At 37.4% G+C, this 23,263-nt stretch overlaps 1 protein-coding gene across 2 annotated transcripts in view; it reads right to left on the minus strand.

Moving 5' to 3' along the window:
* fam135a (family with sequence similarity 135 member A) overlaps nucleotides 1–22,708 on the minus strand; it is a 35,456-nt gene extending 12,748 nt beyond the window's left edge. Inside the window, exons 1-11 of one of the 2 annotated variants that reach the window (XM_079843074.1) lie at nucleotides 22,414–22,708; nucleotides 21,971–22,025; nucleotides 19,415–19,541; nucleotides 10,426–10,505; nucleotides 8,472–8,611; nucleotides 8,291–8,361; nucleotides 8,008–8,181; nucleotides 5,950–6,076; nucleotides 3,225–3,378; nucleotides 1,741–1,818; nucleotides 1,293–1,342 (exon numbers count right to left, since the gene is read on the minus strand). In XM_079843074.1, coding sequence (XP_079699200.1) covers nucleotides 1,293–1,342; nucleotides 1,741–1,818; nucleotides 3,225–3,378; nucleotides 5,950–6,076; nucleotides 8,008–8,181; nucleotides 8,291–8,361; nucleotides 8,472–8,611; nucleotides 10,426–10,505; nucleotides 19,415–19,491 — 951 coding nt within the window. In that variant the 5' untranslated portion in view covers nucleotides 19,492–19,541; nucleotides 21,971–22,025; nucleotides 22,414–22,708. The remainder of the gene's footprint in view (nucleotides 1–1,292; nucleotides 1,343–1,740; nucleotides 1,819–3,224; nucleotides 3,379–5,949; nucleotides 6,077–8,007; nucleotides 8,182–8,290; nucleotides 8,362–8,471; nucleotides 8,612–10,425; nucleotides 10,506–19,414; nucleotides 19,542–21,970; nucleotides 22,026–22,413) is intronic. The other variant, XM_079843075.1, reaches the window with a different exon arrangement.
* Nucleotides 22,709–23,263: the final 555 nt, after the last annotated feature.

Below are 23,263 nucleotides of genomic sequence, written 5' to 3' on the forward strand. Positions count from 1 at the left end.
ATAAGATTAAAAAAAAGATACTGTGCCTTCTACACTGAATCCGACAGGAGTGATGCAACACACTTATGCAAGTAAAACATCTCTTTTATATGTGATAGTATTGCATCGTTACGGATAGTTTGATATCTACTGATTATGTGTACGTGTCTAACTAAACATAAAATACCACGCTGTCACAGGCTGGAGTATCCTTTGTATTTGAGGTGTTGTTGGTTCATTGTCCTGCGATTCTGGATCAGACTAGAACATGTATGGGCCAGGGCTCACAAAGCCTGACGTCCCGGGATTAACATTAACTCGTTTTCCCAGACGGGCTACCAAAACGTTTCACCGGCCTACGCATCATCTTAAATAGTGAAATAACATTCCTTTCTTGATGTGCGTTGTCCACTCTCTTGACTTGTTATCTGAAGGAAAAATACAATCGCTGCAGTGAAGATGCTTGTGTGTGTTAGTGATGCGGTTCGTGGTTATATCCATGGATCGGGCGGGCCAAGTAATAAAAAAATAACATTCCAATTAATATAATATTTTGATATATTGTGAGCCCTGTGGGCGAATCATTCCGGTTGCCGTTTTTCCACACGTTTTTCAAAACAATTCCCACATGTACTGACGGGGGAGTTGAAGCTCATTATAATATGCACAACTGTTATCCAATCATAGCAGTGGGAGTTTACTTCCAAGTCTTCAATGCGTCACGTCCATAAAAACCGAGCGTTCCAAGAGCTAGGCTCAAAACCAGGGTAGAAAATAGCCTATTACTTATTCATTATGATGTTTTTGAATGTAAAAACCATGCAAACGTCATAAGTTGACCTTAGACAACAGTATAATTTTTTTTTTAAAGCCAGTTCATTTAATTAACTACATGTACTTTCTATAGAGATAGGGTTTGGTTTAAGGTTAGTTAATTGTAATTATGAATAATTTACTGTTATAACTATGGTAAGTACATGTAACAAGGACTGTAAAAAAAAGTGTTAACAAATTATGGGTTTAATTATTAGTGAACTATATATACACTTGAAAAATGTATGGATGCAAACCAAAACACATGATTATTCACAATAAGTTCATGATAAGCATGGAATCAGTAAAACACAAAGTTTACATTAAATGCAGAAGTTAAATCATGTAAAACAGTAGTAACCAGAGGGCCAAGGGTCACTAGGGGGCTCCATAACTATGTTTCTTTACATGTAAATAATGTAAAACAGAATGAAAATAATAATAATTATATTGAAAGTGCTAAACTATGATACTAACTTCGCTTGATAATCATGACATACCTTGACTTGTTCACAAAGCTCATTAAGTCGGGCCTCCACATCAAGTTTCTCTAAAACAAAGAATTAAAAAAAAGACAGCCGAGTGAAAATGTTGTTTCTACAGCTGCAGTATGGAGTGAATGAGAGACAAGGGTCTGTCTGAAGAGCCTGTGATTGACAGCACATGAGAGGGAGCTAGAGGAACAACAGCACAGGAAGTAGGAGTCAGAGGACAAAGAATACAGCAATGTTCAAGAAATTAGACTGATCCAAAGTCAGCCTGAGATCTAAGATACTGCTAAAGGGAAAAAAGGACTAAGCTGAGCTAAGAACTCCCTCACAGAAGGACACTTGTCATTGACAAATGTCCAATTTAGGGGGAACAGAAGAAAGAAATAGAGCTAAAAAAAAGACACAAATGAAAGGCAAGAGGCGTGTGGAGCTGAGGGTCGGTTTTGTAGGGACATACCTATGTAGACGTGCCTTTGGCCTGGAGGATAAGGTCTTCTGAGAACTCGTTCATAAAGGACCTGCATGCTGGGCTTGGCTAGTGGTGGGATTGCACATATAGGCACGTTTAAAACTTTCACTCTCCCCTTTTGCTGTTTGAGCTTAAAATTAACCCTTAAATACATGCAAGTTTAGTCACGAGATACATTCGGTCAGAAGCAGCAAAGGGTGAGTAGTTTAGCTTTGAGTGAGTGAGTGAGTGAGTGAGTGAGTGAGTGAGTGAGTGAAGCTTTACAGTGAAAGTTCTGAAGGGATTTGTATTAAAGACAAAAACAAAACGGGAGATAAAAGGATCTGCTTGCTGACACATATATAAGAAAGAGGGCAGAGGCACAAATGAGGGACAAAGGCTAATTAGAAACGCTAACAATCCGCAGGTAAACAAGACATTAAAAAGGTAAATGTCCAGAACAGCAGCTCTTCCTGAGTCTCTAAGAAGTGAGTGGGTGCATTAGTATAAGTGAGTGAGTATTCAGTGATGGGCTCTGATGAAATTTAAAAACATAAATAAAAAATTAATACATGAAGGAAAATAATCCAATGCATATACAACAAAAACAACAACATATATATAGACAGTAGAAGTAGACAAAAAACAAGAATAAAATTAGCATATACAAGTTTAAATATAACCACATATATTGAAACAAAATTAAATAAAAATCACAATAAACAATTAATAAGGAGCAATGATTCCATAACTCCTGAAACGAATTAGTCCCAGGGTTTTCAACAAGCTTCTCTGAAGGTGCTTCCAAGTGTTCCGTTGTGACAATAATAATGCTAGACTTTTTATCTCTAGTTGTTTCAAATAATGTACAATTTCTACCAGACAATTTTCTTCTGGTCTTCTGTTTCGGGTCATTAATATTTCCCAATGTTTTTTTTTTAAATAAGTCTCTTATGCTCACCAAGGCTGCATTAAATCAAATAAAAAATAAAGTAAAAACTGTAATATTGAGAAATAAAATATTACAATTTATATATTCATATATTTTAAAATGCAATTTATTCCTGTGATTATGGAAGCTTGTTTCCGCCATGGAATAAAACAATTTAAAAGAATTGCGCGTTTATCAAATCTGAAAAAAGTCAGAATTGTGACATACACTTGTGATCAATTTAATGCATCCCAGCTGAATAATAATGTTAATATTTTTTGAAAAATGTTAGTCCCCAAACATTTGGATGGTAGTGTATATTGCTCACACATACACATAGTGAAGCTCAGCGGTTAAACTGGGTTTAGTAATGAAGGTTTGGTTAAAATAACACCCTTCTGAAATATTTAAGCAAAACGTGTCAATTGGTTACCAAAACACCTTATACAGGGTCAATGATTGAAGTGCAGTGTAAAAATTTTGTAAAATAAATAAATTTCAGTCTTCCAACTCAGGTTGGAAACAACATTTTTATTCGTTCAGTTCTGATGGGACTACATACCTAGCTCCATGCGCTGCGATGCGGGCAGATTCTTGGTCAGGGAGGTTAAGTAACAGAACAGGCCTTGATACGCCTGCAGCAAGCTGGCACACATGTTCTGGTGGAGGCTGAAGGCATGCTGTAGGCACTGATCCGATACCAGAAAGGTTTTGCCCTGCAAATCATAAAACAGGGCTTGATGAATTACTGAACGTAGAATGAAAAGCAGGAGCATTAAGAGTTTTTGCACTGTGATCAAAGCCAGTTCCCCTTAGAGATTCAATCTATTACATTTGAGATGGGTTTTCTATTCAATGAAGGTTTACACCGATCAGGCATAACATTATGACTTAACACTTAATATTGTGTTGGTCCCCCTTTTGCTACCAAAACAGCCGTGTCCCGTCGAGGCATGGACTCCACTAGACCCCTGAAGGTGTGCTGTGGTATCTGGCACTAAGATGTTAGCAGCAGATCCTTTAAGTCCTGTAAGTTGCGAAGTGGGGGCTCCATGAATCAGACTTGTTTGTTCAGCAGCACATCCCACAGATGCTCGATTGAGATCTGGGGAATTTGGAGGCCAAGTCAACACCTCAAACTCATTGTCGTGCTCCTGAAACCATTCCTGAACCATTTTTGCTTTGTGGCAGAGCGCATTATCCTGCTGAAAGAGGCCACCAGGGAATACCAATTTCATGAAACGGTGTACAATGTACATGGTCTGCAACAATGCTTAGGTAGGTGGTATGTGTCAAAGTAACATTCACATGGATGGCAGGACCCGAGGTTTCCCAGCAGAACATTGTCCAAAAGCATCACACTGCCTTCGCCGGCTTGCCTTCTTCTTCCCATAGTGCATCCTGGTACCATGTGTTCCCCAGGTAAGCAACGCACATGCACCTGGCCATCCACGTGATGTAAAATAAAACTTGATTAATTCGACCAGGCCACCTTCTTCCATTGCTCCGTGGTCCAGTTCTGATGCTCACGTGCCCACTGTTGGTGCTTAGCTTTCTAAGCGCAAATCCTTACGCTTGCCCATTTTTCCTGCTTCTATCAACTTTGAGCACAAAATGTTCACTTGGTGCCTTGCTCCCACCCACTAGCAGGTGCCATGATGAAGAAATAATCAGTGTTATTCACTTCACCTGTCATGCTTGATAGGTGTAAAACTTTTTAGTGAACTCTAGAGCTCACTATAGTCCCCCAGGCACATACATGGCAGCCTAATGTGACTGGGGTCTAAAGAGAATTGTTGCAATGTAAAAATCACATCTCTTATACCTCACAAGCCTTTTTAGTTACATAATGATGTCTATTTATGGACAGCCTTAAAGCTCTCAGATCTCATGAGAAAAATCACTGCCTCTGTACTTTGCTTTTCAAATGCAATGTCAGCAAAGTTGTTTGATTAATTGTTTAACTAATTGGCTTACAACGAAGGACACTGCACTTATTATTTGCCAAAACAAAAGAAGAAAAAAAAAGACCATTTGAAGTCAATGAAACCTGTAAAATTAAAGGTGTCATGAACTGGCTTTTAAAAAAAAAATTATACTGTTGTCTGAGGTCAACTTATGACGTTTGCGTGGTTTTTACATTCAGAAACACCATAATGAATAAGTAATAGGCTATTTTCTGCCTTGGTTTTGAGGCTCTCTGAAAAACGGTCGGTTTTGATGGGCGTGCCGCACTGAAGACTTGGAAGTAAACGCCCACGGCTAGGATTGGATAAGAATTGCATATTTAATGAGCTTCAGCTCCCTCAGTACATGTGGGGATTGTTTTGAAAGCGTCTGGGGAAATCGCTCACAGGACTCGCAAAATATCTTTATCAAACAAACACAAAGATTCATCTCTCATCCACCCGCAATTGATTGGAATGTTGTCGCTCGATCAGTGAATATAACCGCGAAACGTACACATACACACGTGCGCAAGAAAGGAATGTTATTTCACTATTTAAGATAGCCCGTCGGCAGGCTGAAAAACATAGCCCCGGGGACGTTGGGCTTTTAAAAAAGTCAAGTCCGAGCCCTGGCCCATAATGTTATAAGTCAGAGTATGATCACGAATGAAGCAATAACACTTCAAATAGAGGATTCTCCAGCCCGTGATCGTGTGCTAAGGTATGTAATCAATAGATATCAAACGATCTGTAACAATGCAATACTAACACATGTTAAAAACATGTTTTACTCACATAAGTGTGTGTTGCACCGTTCCTGTCGGATCCAATATAGAAGGCACAGCATTGTGTTTTAAACTCAATATGTCTGCAAATCCAGTCTCGACCTGCATATTGTTTACAATCGATTCTGCTGTGAAATGAAGCGAACAAACGCGCAATGTCTTACGCACGTGAGCTGGAACCGTCATGTTTATTGCTCGGTAGCGCAACCCGTTTAACTCCACGAGTCGGTGGGCGGGCTTGAGGCGGTGCTTCTGCATCCTATTACGTCAGTGGTCGACATATTCCGAGATCTCTCGTTTTCTGGGCCTGGTGTCAATAAAAGCTTTTCTTTGACTAACAAGGATGTTTTCAGCTCTGAAACTAACAGGATATTCTTATATCACCATGAACTTTTATATATCAAAGGCTCAAGGGAAAGTTAATACATAAAAGGAGTGTATTATAAAAAAAAATTCTTGCATACTAGGTTGATTCAGGCGAGTAAGGATATTTGTGTGTGAGTGTGTGTGTGTGTGTGTGTGTGTGTGTGTGTGCGCGCGCTTGTATTCTTACATCTGGTGACAGCTGCTTGACGTAGGTGGTGCCAAACACCACAGATTCCAGTGGTGGGATGAGAGAGTCTTTGCTCTGTGCCGGAGCGTTACGATTCAGCCAGGTGCTTTTTACTGGCCGTGGGAAACTGAGGGGACAAACACTGACAGTCAAATTCAGCACACGCATTTCTACTGATTTAAAAAAAAAAAAAACACAATAACCAAAAAGTGCACCTTTTGAAAGTATTTTTGTTTGTCAATGAAAAGATGTTTTGTTTAAATAACTGAAAAATACACTCAAGTTCAATAGCGTGGGGTCAGTAAGATGTTTTAATGTTTTTGTAAGAAATCTCTTCTGCTTACCAAAACTGTTATTATTTGATCAAAAATACAGCAAAAACAATAATATTGTGAAATGTTACAAATTATTTTTTTATTTAAATATGTTCTGTTTGCCATTTCAATATAATGTCATTTATTTCTGTGATGGCAAAGCTGAATTTTCAGAATCATAACTCTAGTCTTCAGTATCACATGATCCTTCAGAAATCATTCTGATATGTGACCCGTGCTGGCAAAAAATGTTGATTTTGGGGTTCACACAAAAATTAGTTAATTAAGCCCTCGTCTAGCGATCCCAATGCTCCAAATAGCAATTAAACATCTAAAAGTTTTCTGAGAGGAGTACCTTTCCCTTGTCCATAAAAAACGATCTTACTCACGCTGACTGACAGATCCGATTTGTGCACTGCACACAAAGACGCCTTTCACAGCGCGTGATCCTGATATACACACAAACACAGAATTTACAGTACTTCTAAATATCTGTCTTTATGAGTATTCCCGCAAACATTATCTGTTATGTCTTAAATGAACGTTTGGTTAGCTGTTGTGGAAAAACATCTGATGTGTAACATTATAAAACATCTGTGCGGTACAGTAGGTCTTAATATATAGCCCGTCTGTTTAATTAATGTTAATCAAACAATTGTGGCATCACAGAAAAAAGGTTGAATAGATATTTATCCTATATATATTTGGTTTTGACTTGATGTGTGCCAAATTTGGTGTTATTACCAGGGATATTAAGGTATGGTTGCTAGGTGAATTTGTTTCGGAACCTTCAGAAAAATTGAACTCGATTCATCTCAAAATTAACATTGCTGATTGTCTGGCTATCACCAGACCAAGCTCAATTTAAGATTGAACATTGGTCTGGGGAGTCTGCTATGTATTTTCTACTGCACAAAAGGCGTGATAAACGAGCATAATTCAAAAGACCCTGTACGCAATTGGATAGTCCTTCAACCAATAAGACCACAAGAGGCGTGATCGCTTCTCTATCAGTCATCGTGTTAAATCCGCCAATAGCGCACCAGGTGGATAAGCCAGTCTGTGATTGGTTCTAGCAAACATGTAACAGAAGCAGAAGAAATTAATGTACAGGTTTCCAGACTGAGTTGCAGGGCGAAATCAAATCGCCGGCAGATCAGGCTGGGTTTACCCAGTCTACATTGCTGACTCTATTGACTTCAAACAGGTGTAGCTCAGTCATTTTTGGAAGGGGTTTAGAGAATAAAAACTCATTTTTTAACATTTGTTCATTGCGACTCATTTTGCCAGCATGGGTCACATATGCTGATTTGGCCTCCAAAAGAACATTTCTTATTATCAACATCGGAAACAGTTGTGAACTTGTGTTGCTAAATACTTTCTGTCAAAACTGTGATACATTTATTTCCAGGATTCTTTGATATATAAAATATTTTTATTTGAAATTACTTTCTATTCATGTCTTAACTGTCAGTTTTAATCCATTTAGTTTGTCCTTGCTGAATAAAAAAATATTGATATATTACAGAACCAAACCTTTGGAATGGTATGTCTTAAATTATATTTTGACATTGGCCAGTATGACAAAGTTAATTTTGCATTGTTCTATGTGTATAAAGCATAGATATTTGTTTGTCCTGGAAAGCACAATAGTCTTTAAAGCTCACAACCTACTATCTTCACTTGTGACATATTCAAAATGACTACTATGATCTGCAGGTCCAGTTCTCTGTGTACTGCTGACCTGATTAGAGGTTGATGCAGGGCCACCAGTGATGCGTGGATAGTGGCAGAGATAACAGACAGGTGGAAATAGTCAAACATGACGTTGACGTGCTGGTGGATGCCTCTGTGGAGGCTAAAGTGCAAACGTAGCGTCCGACTGCTGATGCTCTGGAGAGAACTAGGGTCCTCGGGCCTGAACACAGACAAAAACAAACTTATATTTTTTGTTTGTTCAAATCCCTAACCCTAAATATGAGCAACAGTAAAATGTGAAAATAGCATTCAGTTATTCGTCTACGTACGAGTAGTCGCCATCGGTGAAATACAGGTCCAAAGACAGCTGAAAGTCCATTTCATTTAAGGACTCTTCCACCTGCAGGGGAAAATATACCATCACCATTATCACTAGTGATGCATACAGAGGTAGATTTTAATCACCGAACCCATAATGTGACTGTTGTTCGAGTCACGAGAGTCGCTCACCTTCTTTGCATCTAGCAGCAACATCACTTTGAATACGAGGACATCGTTGACTACAATCTCCTCGTTTTTGTAAAGGATCTGAAAGGTTTTGCTGCAGACCACATCATCTTGAACTGATGCTGGGAAAGCCAGATCTGAACCTGTGAGAAAACACACATTAGCTTTACAAAGCTCAGATAGATGTGCTACTCTTCCATGTGAACCTATAAAAAAACGGTCTGTTGACTTAACGGAAAAAGCTAATTTTTACAGTTTTAAATCGTTCTGTCTTGCTTTCTGCCTTATTTGTGTACATGCAAATATGGCGTGACAAAGTTAACCAATAAAAGTTTGACATCAATGGTGTCAACATCAAACTTTATTAGTGTTTGCGCATCTTGCAACGAGCGGTTATCGGTGCCAACCCACAGTACACATGCTTTTCAAACACAAAGCTAATTTTTTTTTAATAAAATAAACATCTGACTCATACATACATCTGACTCAACCCCCCCCCCCCCCCCCCCCACCCCACAGGGTGAAAGACATTACACACTCCAACAGACACAGAGCCTGTTAAAGTGCAAGCAAAGCAGAGATACTTTCAACCCACTGTCTCAATCACTGTGGGCTCTGAGGTAAACGTTGATGTGATATTAAGAGAGCCGAAGGCTACATCTTTAAGAACTGTGTTAGGAAAGGGGAGGTTAGACGTTTAACCCTCATAAGAGAAGTTAAGCTGCACCCCTATGAAAAATACAGCCTAAAGAAATCTCTGGAGGTATGAAAGCATTCCGGGAGCAAATGCTTCCATTTGAAATGTAATATGCAAAATGGCAATGCTGCAATATGTAAAATGTTAATGTATTTCTATATTTAAATTTACATTTTCCTTACCATATGTGCAACATTTGGGGCAAAATTATCATTTAAATTCAATATTAAATTCAATTATAATTTACATTTGCCATTTCCTACACTAGTGAAACATATATTTTAACGTTTTATAGAAATTGATGTAGATTGCGCATAGATCTGCACTTCGAATTCTGACCGGAAATAGTAGACGATCTGGGAATTTTTTCAGAAGTTGTAACGATGCTTTCTTTTCCCAGAAAGAATGTGAAGCACATAAATGGTATCATTCTCAGTTTTTAAATAATTGGCCAGTTTTTAAATAATTGTTTTTAATATAATTTAAATAGATTTTACACACTTAAAGCAATATCGTGTTGCATATCGAATATCGTATCGCATATCGAAAATTGCATATCCCTACATTTGAGGTTAAAAAGTATATAAATGTTTATTTTTATTTTTATGAATGATGGTTTGAAACTGCATTGATTTGAACCTTGGTTGCAATTGAAATCCATTATGTGGAGAAAAATCCTGGAAAGTTTTCCTCAAAAAACGTAATTTCTTTTCGACTGAAGAAAGAAAGACATGAACATCTTGGATGAGATGGGGGTGAGTAAATTATCAGGAAATGTTCCATTTTGAAGTGAACTAATCCTTTAATGCATCTCTCACTTACTGTATGCAATCTCACTGTTTGAAGCGCCTGTCATAAGAAATTAACGTGTACTGTCATGAATAATTAAGCAAGGCATCTTCTAAGGACACGCAGTCTCATGAATAATTATGAGACACAGATGAGTCATCAATGTACTATAGTACAAGAAAATGTCACATTCTGTGACGTTGACACAAGTGCAAAAAAAGTGCACAAAGTTTTTTAAATTAACTAGCTTTCTCCTACAATCAAAACTAACAGATGGTAACACTGACTTCTATGACGTTTAACTCGCATAACTCATAACATAACTAAATTTGGTTTAGGGTTTCATGACCCTTCAAACAGAGACTTAATTTGTTGAAAAATAAAACGTGGCATCTCACTTGATTATCAACCATACCACTATCCATTTCACTGAATGTGGCATGTTCATTTGAGGTGTATGAGTATAATTACCTATGGGATGCAGCAGACTGGCTTCCACCCTCTGTGGGATCCGTGGCGGCACTTTCACACCGGCTCGGATCTGATAGAACCTGTCAATACAGGAAAACAACAGTTTTCATAAAGTATTCGAGAAAACTTTATTTAAAGTTGATTGCCGTTGTAAAAACTTAGGCCTTTTTCCTCATCTTTATTACACAAATAAAACCAAGCACCAGATTTATTATGAATTGGGTTTTTTGATGCCTTGAATATTTTTCTCATAGAGAGCAGCCCGTGTAAGGAAACAATCTATACAAAACAAACTCATTCAAAAACTCTGCAGTTAACCACCAGTAAGTGAGGCATAAATACTATATTGCTACACTTAAGAGCTTACTCAGCTGAAAGACAAACTTTCTGTATAGGTAGAGCTACGGATAACAATCTAAAGGAATTTTAAAGTCCAATTCCTCAATGATTCCTAAATGAGTTTAGTATTGTGAATGTGAACGCATCAAATTACTGATTGAAACAAAGTTATACCATATATCACATACCACAGTTTAGAAAAAGTTCCAAAAGTTTGAGTTAAGAAAGTTTAAGTAGATCAAGTGACAGTTTTTTTTGTAGTTTATAATGTAAATTTTTATTTAAAAATAAAAAGCTGTCCTTTTTTAGGCTTCATACACATTTTTACCAATACATTTCCATTACTTTTGAGGGGAATATCGATAGCGTTCCATGAAAGTCTATGTATAACATGTAAAATACGAATAAAAATCAATGTTCAAATGTATCATAGCATATCTTAACACAAATTAATAACTATTAATGCTATTTGTTTGCTATAAATTTGAGAAACAAATTTCCATGATTTTCCCTAAACTTTTCCAGGCCTGGAAATTGCCCTAAAATCCAATGACTTTTCCAGGTTTTCATGTCGTTACGAACCCTCTCTTTTGTACTTTCCATTCATTCAAGAATCCTAAAAACAATGCGTCATGGTTTCCACAAAAATATTAAGCAGCACAACTGTTTTCAACATTTATGATTTGAAAGTTTATGAAAGAACGTTTCTAGAGCACCATATCAACATATTAGAATGATTTTGGAAGGATCATGTGACACTGAAGACTGGAATGATGCTGAAAAATCAGCTTTGCCATCACAGGAATAAATTACATTTTAAAATTCAAATAGAAAACCGTTATTTTAAATTGTAATAATATTTCACAACAGTTACACAACAGTCTAACATACAGTTTTTATTATATTTTTAAACAAAAAAATATGATGAGCAAAAACATTTAAAAAACTTGCCGTCCCCAACTTTGGAATGGGTGTGTAATAAACATACTAAACAAAAAAAGCATACTAGACATAAATCATGAATTAAACACTGATTCATTTAGATCAATGAGTTTATTTGTGACTCATTTTGGGCGTTACAATAAAAAGAACTCTGCTCATAAGATCATAACATTTGAAGGAGTTGTCCATTAAGTTTTTTTTAGTGAATTAGCTATTTTGCAGTGCCTGTATTTTTTCTCTCTCACCCTTCCTCTCATCACAATAAATTCAGACTACATATTCACAACTCAGGTAAAGCATATTTTCTTTTGCCATGCCACTGCAGATTGAGCAATGCAGTGTTGTCAGAATGTTTTAATACAGTATTCAGCAGAAAAATGCAGTTTAAAAACCTTTAATACAACCAAGCCTCTTGAAAATTAATCATTTGTGTTTTGCGTAAATGAAACCAGTCAGCTTATTTTCTTAACGTGCTTCTTAGAAAGGAAGAAGCCACTGTGACCGCCAAAGAGAAGTCTCATGCCCTCGCAGTTCCTCATTTCTACTCAGAGCTCGGCTGAATAAACCAGATCTGAGAGCTCCGGCACATGGCTGTATCCACACAGCTCTGTTTATATCCCGTGTCCCATCCACCAATGCATTTGCAATGAAAGAGGAAGCACAGGCAACCAAAATAGAGCTGCAATTATCCTTCTGACGAGAATATCATGACATCAAAAGCGCACAGAGGCTCTTATGGGGGAAGTGAGGAGATAGGTAAGAATACAACGGGCTGGCCGGAACACAAATCTGGGAACGGGAACAAACAACCAGTCCCCTTACAGGAGGTGAAGAGTAGAATGAGGGTTGCGTTAAGCTTCCTGTCGCACAGCTGAGCAAACCCAATGGCTCTCTGTTTTAGTTAGACCCACGGCGACAATGTCAGCAGATGTGGAATGTTAGCCTGAGGTTGCAAACTGCTGTGCTGACACCAAACAACCCTATTAGCACTGCTGGTAACACAGGGTTTCTTCCTTTTCATTTGAACACGGTCCCTTTAGATGTTTAGAAGTGTGAAGTTACGACCAGTGCTGGAGAAAGTTATATTTAAAAGTATTTGCATTGCATTGCTTAATTACTTTTTATGGAAAGTGATGCATTACGTTACTTTTGCATTACTTATCTCATCTGGGCTTTCTTGTACACCCCCCCCCCCCCCCCCCCCCCCAAAATCTATTTTTGGCAAATGTAAAGGCCCTTTCACACAAAAAGTGAAACGCAAATTCACATCTGTACAGTGTAATCTCTTAATATGGGGACACGATAGGTGTCAGTTAATAAATAGAAGAACAGAGTAACTTGTGTTACTAATTTGAAAAAGTAACTTTGAAAAGTTTAAAATTTAAAAGAAATCTGTACTAGTTATTTGAAAAAAAGTAATCTGATTGCACAGCTCAAGTTACTTGTAATGTGTTACCCCCAACACTGCTTACAACATCAACTCAACAACATTTTTAGAACTAACACATTTTTACTGTTTGGATATCTCGCAAAAATAACTTTATATGCCAGTAATGGCTTGTATCATACTCATACCTCCCACCCCTGGTTATATCAAGTGACTGGATTTGAAATGTAGGCCGCACTTGTAACTTAACCCTTACCTGTTCTGAATAAAACAATGGCTTTTAATAGAGAACAATGGACTTTAGAGATTACATTACATTAGGATCTTGGATGTCGAAATGTGTAGTATTACTTAGGATAATACTAGGTATGGAGTGTTCATAAATTATCTGCACTAACTTTGGATCATTTCAGGTCAAGTCACCTTTATTTATACAGCGCTTTATACAATACAGATTGTTTCAAAGCAGCTTTACAATATTAACAGGAAAATTATGCATTGCAGCTGTTGTTCAGCTGAAGTCAGTTCAGTGTTGATCCAGTTCCGTTGTAAAGATAATCAATTATTAAATTAGTTCATCTATAAAGCAGTTTGGCAAAAAAATTACAAGTCAAGTCCAGCTCAGTTCAGTTCTGTCAGATCAATACTGTTGACGCATAGATCGACACTTGTGCAAACTGTTGTTAACCTCAACTGTATTCTGAGATTCTCTGCTAATAAAAAGCTCTTCCTCACATTAAATATGTAAATGCATTCCGCTTGTCTATATCCATGATCTGCATTATGCATTAGTGGGGTTTGCGCATACTTAGCATTGTTTGAATTGCTAACCCAAAGCATAAAACGTTGCATCCTGCACCATTTGTGCTACAGATGTGACTGAAACATCAAATTGTGCAGTTTGTTAAAGGGTTAGTTCAAACTATTCTAATTCTATCATCATTTACTCACCCTCATGTCATTACAAACCCACAAGACTTTCATTCAAAGTGAAGATCTATTTAATTAAATCTGATTTGTTGAACGTCTATTCACCCAAGGCCGCAGATCAATGTTTATATGTGAATAAAAGCCTAAATTAAATCTGATCCTCATATAAAGTGATCGTGTCTCTTCAGAAGACTTCGGGGATTAATCAGCTCTCTCTTTTTTTGGTTGAATAGACTTTTAATGGAGGAACAGAAATGTCTCTGCTTTTTTTTAACCCTTCTTAAAGGGTTAATTCACCCAAAAATGAACAAAAACGTCAATTACTCACCCTCATGTCATTCCAAACCCATAAGACTTTCGTTCATCTTTCAAAACACAAATGAAGATATTTTAAATGACATTTAAATTTCTACATTTCATTTAAACGCAACTACCACTTCAACAAGTACACAAAGAGATTGTAAAACTGATTCTTATGAATGGAGTGGTTTAGTCCAAATTTTCTGAAGAGACACATTCACTTTATATGATGAACAGATTGAAACAGAAGCTCAACTGTACTTGCTTGACGAGCGAGAACAAACCTCATTGGTTCTTGCTGAAGCTCAATCGTGCTGCTTACCACGAGAATGAATCGCAATGGTTCTCGCACTGCGAGCATGCGAACATGCTTGAGCTTCTGTTTACCATAACTGATGTGTGAGTTGATGAATGTTTATATGTGAATAAAACCCTTATTTAAATCTGTTCATTGTATAAAGTCTGTTCAGAAAAGTTGGACTAAACCACTCAATTCATATGGATTAGTTTGACTATCTATTTTTGAATTTTTTTGAAGAATCAAAGTGGTAGTTGCGTAGCTGTCAATGGAGGGACAGAAATCTCGGATTTCGTTAAAATATCTTCATTTGTGTTTCGAAGCTGAACGAAATTCTTACGGGTTTGGAACAACAGGAGGGTGAGTAAATGATGGCAGGTTTTTCATTTGTGATTGAACTAACCCTATAAGGTGCGGTCACATTAGTGACATTTCTGTGAAATTGTGCAGGCTAAAAAGGTGCATTGTCAATAGTGTAGTGATGCATGAAGCACCCGCTCACATAGAAGTCACTTCCAATCTTAGCAAAATCTGCCTGTTCAACCTGAAACTCCCAAACTCACATCACTTGAAGCTCCCAATTGCCTGGATTCCTATTCAATTGAATTGTTTGCAGAACAACGGTAAATGTGACTACACATTTACACTGCAATTTAAACCATATAATATTGCAGTTATTAATCAGGTTACCAACTGCCGACTGCGCCCAGTACCAGGTTAGGCAAGGCAAGGCAAGTTTATTTGTATAGCACATTTCATACACAGTGGAAATTCAAAGTACTTCACACAGAAATGGAATTAAAATATTCGTAAGTGAATAAAATGTAAAAAAATATATATAGTATAACCCCTATCTGGAGTGGTAGAAAATGGAGGGTCAGGATTACTTTAAAAATATTTGTCAGGTAACCGTGCGTTTAAAGTAGGTTACCAACTGCCAATCATGCTGCAACTGCCGAGTAACTCTGCAGTATTTACTCTGTTCATCTGGCAGTCGGCAAGTATTAATTTTGGGCCATAACTGTAACTGGTTAAAACAGCAAGATATTTTGAATTAGGGATGTAACAATACATCGATATAGATCAATACATTGATCTATTGTCTAACAATTTGATGCAACGCGTTAAAAATCAATACCTGTAGGCAATTTATATATTTAAGAGGCACATTTATTTTTACACTCTCGACATTTTCACACAATGTCAGTCTATGCATTATCATCAACGTGCGCATTCTCGTTTAAATGACCTTAAATTAGCTTGTGAAAGACGACCAGGCCAGTGCTGAATCTTCACAAAAATGTATAATTTGCTCGTGTTTAAAGCCTTGCAAAAGCAGCGCGCACGCATCTTAAACAGCTCACAAATACCACTAAATTGAGTCTTATTTTAGTGCCTCAGTAAAGGTCTATGGTTTTGCAAAGGAGAATAGTGTTATGAACAAGCGGCAACCTCCCCCAGTTTCTCTTGAAGCTAATACGGAAGTGACTTAAACTGCAATTCATCTACTGGCCGCTAGAGACAGGCTTTAAAAGGGAGCAGAATCTCATTGAGCTCATGTTAAAATGGCCAACTTTACAGCAGAAAAAAAAAAAACATGTTTACAGCCTGGTACAAATTGTGGTTTTGGTCTATACGGCTAATTTTGCCCTTCATGACAACTGTGAGGGGGGAGAATATTTTTTATAACTCCTTCATTTACATTATATAAAGCCTTTAAGTTTATTCTGCTGTCTGTTAGTCATCACGTCACCTCAGCTCCAGCCATGTCCCGCCTCTTTGCCCATTTTCAGTTATCTGGGAGTGACACACTGCCAAGATGGCAACGGCCGACTTTACTCTTCAAAATTGCTCTTCAGAATCTTATGGGTGACGTCACAGAGCCTACATCCACATTTTTTTTTACAGTCTATGGTTATGAATCATTCTTCACACTGAAATTTAAAACTGTTAAAAGAAAATGCTCAATATACTGCTGCATAGGAGCGCTGTGCGATGTAATTCTGTGTTGCTTCAAGCGCATCATTCTGCACACGGGATGCGCATATGTGCTTTGTACCGCTCTGTATTAGAGCCTTTCATATTATAATACTTTTGCATAATGAAAGAATATTAATTGCATATCTTGTTCTGTCCTACCTATATGTTGTTGCTTCATTAAAAATCTGCGCTATACATTTAAAAGAAATATCTTTTAATTTTATAGTATTTATATATAATTTTTCCCCAGTTGTTTGACATTACACATTTTAGCACAGAAGCCTAAAATAATTTCTTGACTGTGGTCATGTCATAAGCGGTCATTAGATTCCTGTGTGAATTTTTTTATTTGTGGATGTCCCAATCAGGGTGCAGGATGTGAGATTTTGAAATACATGTTTATTTTTAGGGGTGCACCGATCCGACTTTTTCAGTCCCGATACCGATACCGATGCCTGGGCTTTGTGTATCTGTCGATACCCGATACCGATCCGATACTATTGTTGAATTAATAATAAACTGTATATCTTCCACCTTATACCTTCCTTGAAGAGACTAAAGGCACCAGACTTTACTAACTAAACATAACTAAGACAAAATAACAGATGAATGTAAAGTGTTGAATTCTTATTTATTTAAAAAACAATTGTGCTTTCAAATCTAAAATAGAATGTAATCAAACTTCTTTAAATAAATAAAATGTAGCAGTGGAAACAAAAAACAGTCAAACATACAATAGTAATCTGACAGTTACCAAACATTTTTTACACTACAGATCATTGTTTTGGTATATAATCATATCAATATTAAAAAGTAGCATTACAAATTAACAAAGTCTTAATTTTCTGCCATATGCAATTTAATAAAAATGATCAGCTAGCTAATAACAACTTTGTTCTGGTTTCACCTCACTCCTGTCTAAATGATTGTAGGCTAGGCCTATTTATTTTACTACACATTGTCAACAGAAATAAGCTGAAATACTGTCGATAATTAAAAATAATTCTTACTACCCACTCTTGCTTAATTGGGTAAGCACTTGTGTTCTCATTTCAGATGCGTTCTGAGTAAATTAATAAACTGATTCATGAGTTCAGTGTTGGACAGATCAGTTGTTCTAACCAGTCGTTAAAATGATTCTGTTCAAATGAGTCATCAGGTCACGAATCGGACATTAGCAGACACGTTGTGTGTGAATCCCGTCTGTAAGAACATCGCGAAAGATGTCAACACAAAGAAAACACTTCATAACTGAATAAAATTTGTCTCCCGTTTATTGAAAGTATGCTTTATGTCAGCTGGTAAGAGAAGAGGCAATGTTTTTTGAGCGCAATTCACAACCAGCGATATTTCAAGGACAAATTTGTCCGAATGTGTCACGTGCAACATGGTTTCGGTCTTCCGACCTTTTGATTTGGATTAATATGTGAAATATGAGAGAGCTAACGCTGATTATTTTGAAGACCCAGAGAGTGTGCGCGGGGGAGGAATTCTCTGATCGGTCTCTCTGTCACTCAGTCACAAGCGCAGCATCTGTTCTACATCGCTCGTAAATCACAATAACTCATCAAATTAGGCTTTGGCGGCCGTCAAAAAATGTTCAATGCAGGAAAAACCCTGACTTTGCAGTAATACCACCTCCCCTCGAAACATTTAAGTTACTTTGCAGACATTGCGAACTAGTTCGCGTGACAAGCGTGAAATATCTCCTCCACACAGCCGAGTCTCTTCTAGCATGCGACACACGTGAAGCTGACGAATGACGTCGGTTCTGCTGCGACGGAAAAAAACACCTGGATCGGCTTGTGGATCTGTTCATTTTTCCGATCCCCGATCCAGCTATTTTGTCAGTATCGCGGCCGATATCCGATCCTAATATCGGATCGGTGCACCCCTATTTATTTTATATATTTTGGTTGCAGTTGTGAGTTAATAAAAATGTAACTGGTTGCGTAAAATAGGCACATATCATCATAATATCGAAATATTGATTGTTATACCCCTGAATCGAATCAAATCGTATCGCAGAACTTTTTGAGGCATCGGAAGATATCGTATCGCTGGCTATGAGAATCGATATCGTATCAAATCGTGATGAACTGTCCGATTTACACCCCTATTTTGAAGTACACCTCTATATATGGAGAATCAGTCTCCTGCATTAAACACAACTGTACAACCAGACACTTGTGACGTGCCTGAACAGAAATAGTTGTAGACTCCTAATTTATGATTTCTAAGAAAAGCTGGTGCACATATAGATAGAGAAGCTGAGACTCGCGTCGGCAAGTAACAGCAGGAATGATGGAGACCGTATAGCACTGTAAGAGAGCATAACGTGTTATCATCAGTAAAGATGATCTCATATGGAATGTCTAAATGGAGATAGTTGAGTTTTAGCAATGTGCTCAATAATTGCATTAAATGTACAAAAGTATACATCAATACATTTAACTTGACAAACGCCAAGAATTCCAGAACAGAAAACTGAACCTGGGGCATCCAATAGGGATGTGAAGCATGTTCATACTTGTGAATATCATTCAGTTTTGACTTCCTTCCAAAGATGATAACAAATACATGCCAACGTTCCCCATCTTGATGAAGAGCAGGTGCCTGATAACACATTATCATACCAGCAAAATATTTTCGTGTGCAATCATCCCTATTCCTTTTGTTGTTTTAGTCATGGCTTCCTCCCAAGATCCTTGAAAATATTTTATCTGTGTGTGCTACGCTACCCAACCTGGAATTACACTTTCTACAGAATAAGAGCTTTAGTGAAACAGAAAGGTATTGGAAACGTGTCTTACCCTCTTTGGAAGAGATCCACATTATAGAACTTGTGGAGCTCCACAGAGAACTCCACCGTGGCCTGGACCTCCGTCATGCTGGATTCAGGGCTGGAGGACGGCCTGTCTCAAACGATCTGCAGCAAAACTGTGCCGATACAGAACAAATAAACAAATTGATCAGTTGTACCATCAATAGGGGTAGGTCTGAAAAAGACGGAAGATTTGGTTTCAAAGCTAAACATAAAAGCGCCCATTTAAGCGAGCTTTACATTGTACCGTTCTGTTTTTGTGATTTTCATTAAGAATAATATTGAACACACCTTTCAAGCAATTCGTTACCAAATTGGCTCAAATTCTAAAGTGAAAGTAAGTATAATGTGCACAGCCGCACAGGCATTTATAACGGTGCGCGCTATGAATGCGGTCTTCATTCTTCGCGAAATATGGATAAAAATGCGCGCAGGAAACAAAAACCAAATTATATACGACCCTCCAAATCCAGGCCAAATCACAGATGCCGATTCGCACGGGACTAATTTTATCACAGGACCTCTATGTTTGGCGAAATATGGTAGGTCATTTGCGGGGGAATTTTTACTTTACAAATTACAGACATGGCCGATTCGCACGGGATTATGATAACAGACAACCTCCGCAATTATTACAAATTACTAGAAGTCACCAGGTAATACTAATCCCCGTGCGAATAGGGCTTAAGTCTCATTTTCACCAAGGCTACATTAAAATGCACTTTAAATTGGCAAGGCTTGAAGACGTGTGCAAATGATAAACTTTCGTGACCATACAGCACTGGCACGATCGGGACAGTGACAGTTCCTTCACCTGTCTGGAACGTCTTTCACTCTGAAAGGCGCACCTGTAAAAGCCATGTTTAGTACTAAATGAATGACGGGGTCCCTGCTGTAACATCTCACAAGGTAAATACGGAAAAAGATACATTTGTGGCTTTCGAGAATTGATATCGAATCGACCACATTTTAAAATACGTTCATAGAAAATTTTATTTTTTTGCCACACCCTAAACAGTAGTGCAAGTTCACTAATAAATCACCCCCTTCACTGAAAAACAAAAAATAAAAGCATTCAGGTTTGGATCATTGTTAAGGTGAGTGAATACATTTCTGTGTGAACAACGCCTAAAATGTGCAACTCTGCCACATTTAATCACTCACTCACACTTTGAAAAGAATCTAAATGGTTTGAAAAACTCTAGAAGTCAACAAAGTCAAAACGTTCCCAAAAGAAACCTCATGCACATTTGCATTCAAAACAAATACCCTTCGACTTCACCAAGCAACTCTGACCCAAGTTCACGAGACAAGTTTGACTACCTCCTGACATTTAAACTCCACAAATATAGCAGAGGCATTCGCGTCAGCAAGCATGCATGAATTAACATACAAGCCGGTGTATTCTCAGTGCTCTTCACCTTAATATCCTTAAGCACTGCCTGAGCTTGTTCTGAATTAGCACAAAATGATTTCACACACCCCACAGGCTTTCAGAATGATTCACCCTTATTTGCAAGTCGCAGTTACAGTACTGAAGTGTGATGCAAGATCCTGACAAGTCCAGCACACTTCAGACGATTCGATGCAAATACCTCCGCTAATGCTGGCTAGACTCCCCCGCGGGGTTCTCTGGAGGATTTAATGTGCTTTTGTTACATTATCAGGGGCTTTAGCTTTCATTAGTACAGATTAGCTCCCTTAAATGAAAGAAACTGCAGTTGCTGATCACATGCAAACCACAAAGTCAAATCAGATCAACCACAGCAAGATTTTCCTTCCAAACATGTGTTAAGCTAGTGATAAGAGCACAAGAGCCCTGTCCCACTGTCTCAGCGCTACGCAGATACGGACAGAAAACAGGCCTTATTTGTGTAAGGGTAGCCACTTTCCTTCCTCTGAGCTGTGCCTGTGAAAATTTAGTTACGATATCACTATTGCCCTACTGCTTGGCATATTTTCATTCTTGCGTTTTCTGATTTCTTCCACTCACTCGCTCTCAAATTCAGACTTCTATAGAGCAAAAGAGTCAAGATCTGAAGTAAAATCCCATTCATTGCCCCCATAAACTGATTTTAGTGATAACATAGGCTAAATATGTCAAGACTTGCCTACCATGAGCTCAGAATGTTATGTTTCTGTTGAAGTCAGAAGTCTTGTCAAATTCACAATGAAATGCTATTACCTACAATTCTGAAGATCCACAACCCATAGGAATAATTTATGTACACAGTCTTTTATCCTTTTCTGACTTTTTGTTCTTCAAATCAAATATGAGATATATATATATATATATATATATATATATATATATATATATATATATATATATATATATATGTACACACACACATATTATATTTTATATATTCATTTAAAAACCAAATGGTGTATTATAAGGCTTATAAGTCTTAAACTTATGGATAAGAAGAATGGGGAAAATACTTTATATTGAAAAATATTAGTGATTTAGGTCTGTATGCATGCAAGTTATGCATCTTAGATAATAAGATAATATATGATATTATCAGTGTAAATGACTCACCCGTCCTGACTCGGTTCAGTATCTTCTCTCTTCATGTCAACTGTTCAACACAATCCTATATAAAAACACAATTACACACATATAAAACGTATTTAAACCCAACTAATAAATGTTTAATATAAAACGTTCAAATAAGAATGTGAATGCATTTGATAATTCAGCTAAATATTAGCAATTTCATTTTATTATCAGTAATATTATTAACAATTTCTTAAATAGTATCGAGTTAAACATGATTTGTTGAACAGGTTTTTTTTTTTTAATTCCTGTATGGCAGTTAGCTCTAGCGTTAGCCTGTTTTGGTTGCCAAATGACCAGCTTTCACAAACATCACACTATTTGCGTAAGTTAACGGACACGGTTGCAAAACCTACAACTTGAAATGCAACAAACAGTTATAGTTCATACAATATCTGGCTGATATGTTATTAAAAACCACGTACATGTATCCGCTTCGGAAATTTAGGCCTCAATCCGCGGGCTGGATTTCAGAGCGATCCCGCCTCGACGTTCCGATCACTTCGCTGCTTAATTCCTCTGCATGTCGTTTAAAATTTCGCTATGTCCCGTCCCCAAAGCAAAGACTTAAAACTCCAGATCGGTCGGATTGGAAGGAAAATGAATCACATCTCCGTACGGTGTGCGGTGAGAGTCGTAGATCGTAAATATTGTCTAAACTTGCTGTAAGAGTGAGTTTAAGGGAGGCGCTCACAAGCCGGTACAACACCGGTCACTATCAAAGGCGTTAATATATTATTCCTGTCCTTATTATTTATTGAAGACGTTATTCACTTATTATAATTATTCACTTCAGACACTTTCGTTTTTCATAAAGAGAAAAAATATATTATGATATATTATGCCATGTTGTTTGCGAAACAAAACTGCAAAACAGGCTCTTAATCCCAATGAGAAATCAAGTAATTTATAAAAATGTTATATAAAATGTTTATTGTTCCCTTGCTGGCCTTTATCCTGGTCAGGTAGGGCTGTTGGCTGATTTTAAGTGGTTTTTGGGCATTTTAGCTGACAGGCTGGAAGACCTTTAACCAAGACTAGCAAAACCATCTCTGGCTGGTTTAAGTTCTTTTTCTTCGTCTTCTTTTTCTCCAGCTGGGATATCTTTATCAACTAGACTAGACTGACTTTAAACTCTTTTTTTTTCTATATCATTATTAAATATTAAATAGTAGCCTATTAATTAGGCTAGGCGTTGTAAACAATCTAATATAGGCTATATTAGTCTAATCTAAGAGAACTCACAGAATATTTAAAGGACCACCTTCAAAGGTA

The sequence above is a fragment of the Gobio gobio genome, assembly GCF_949357685.1.
Source record: "Gobio gobio genome assembly, chromosome: 18".
Lineage (NCBI taxonomy): Eukaryota > Metazoa > Chordata > Actinopteri > Cypriniformes > Gobionidae > Gobio > Gobio gobio.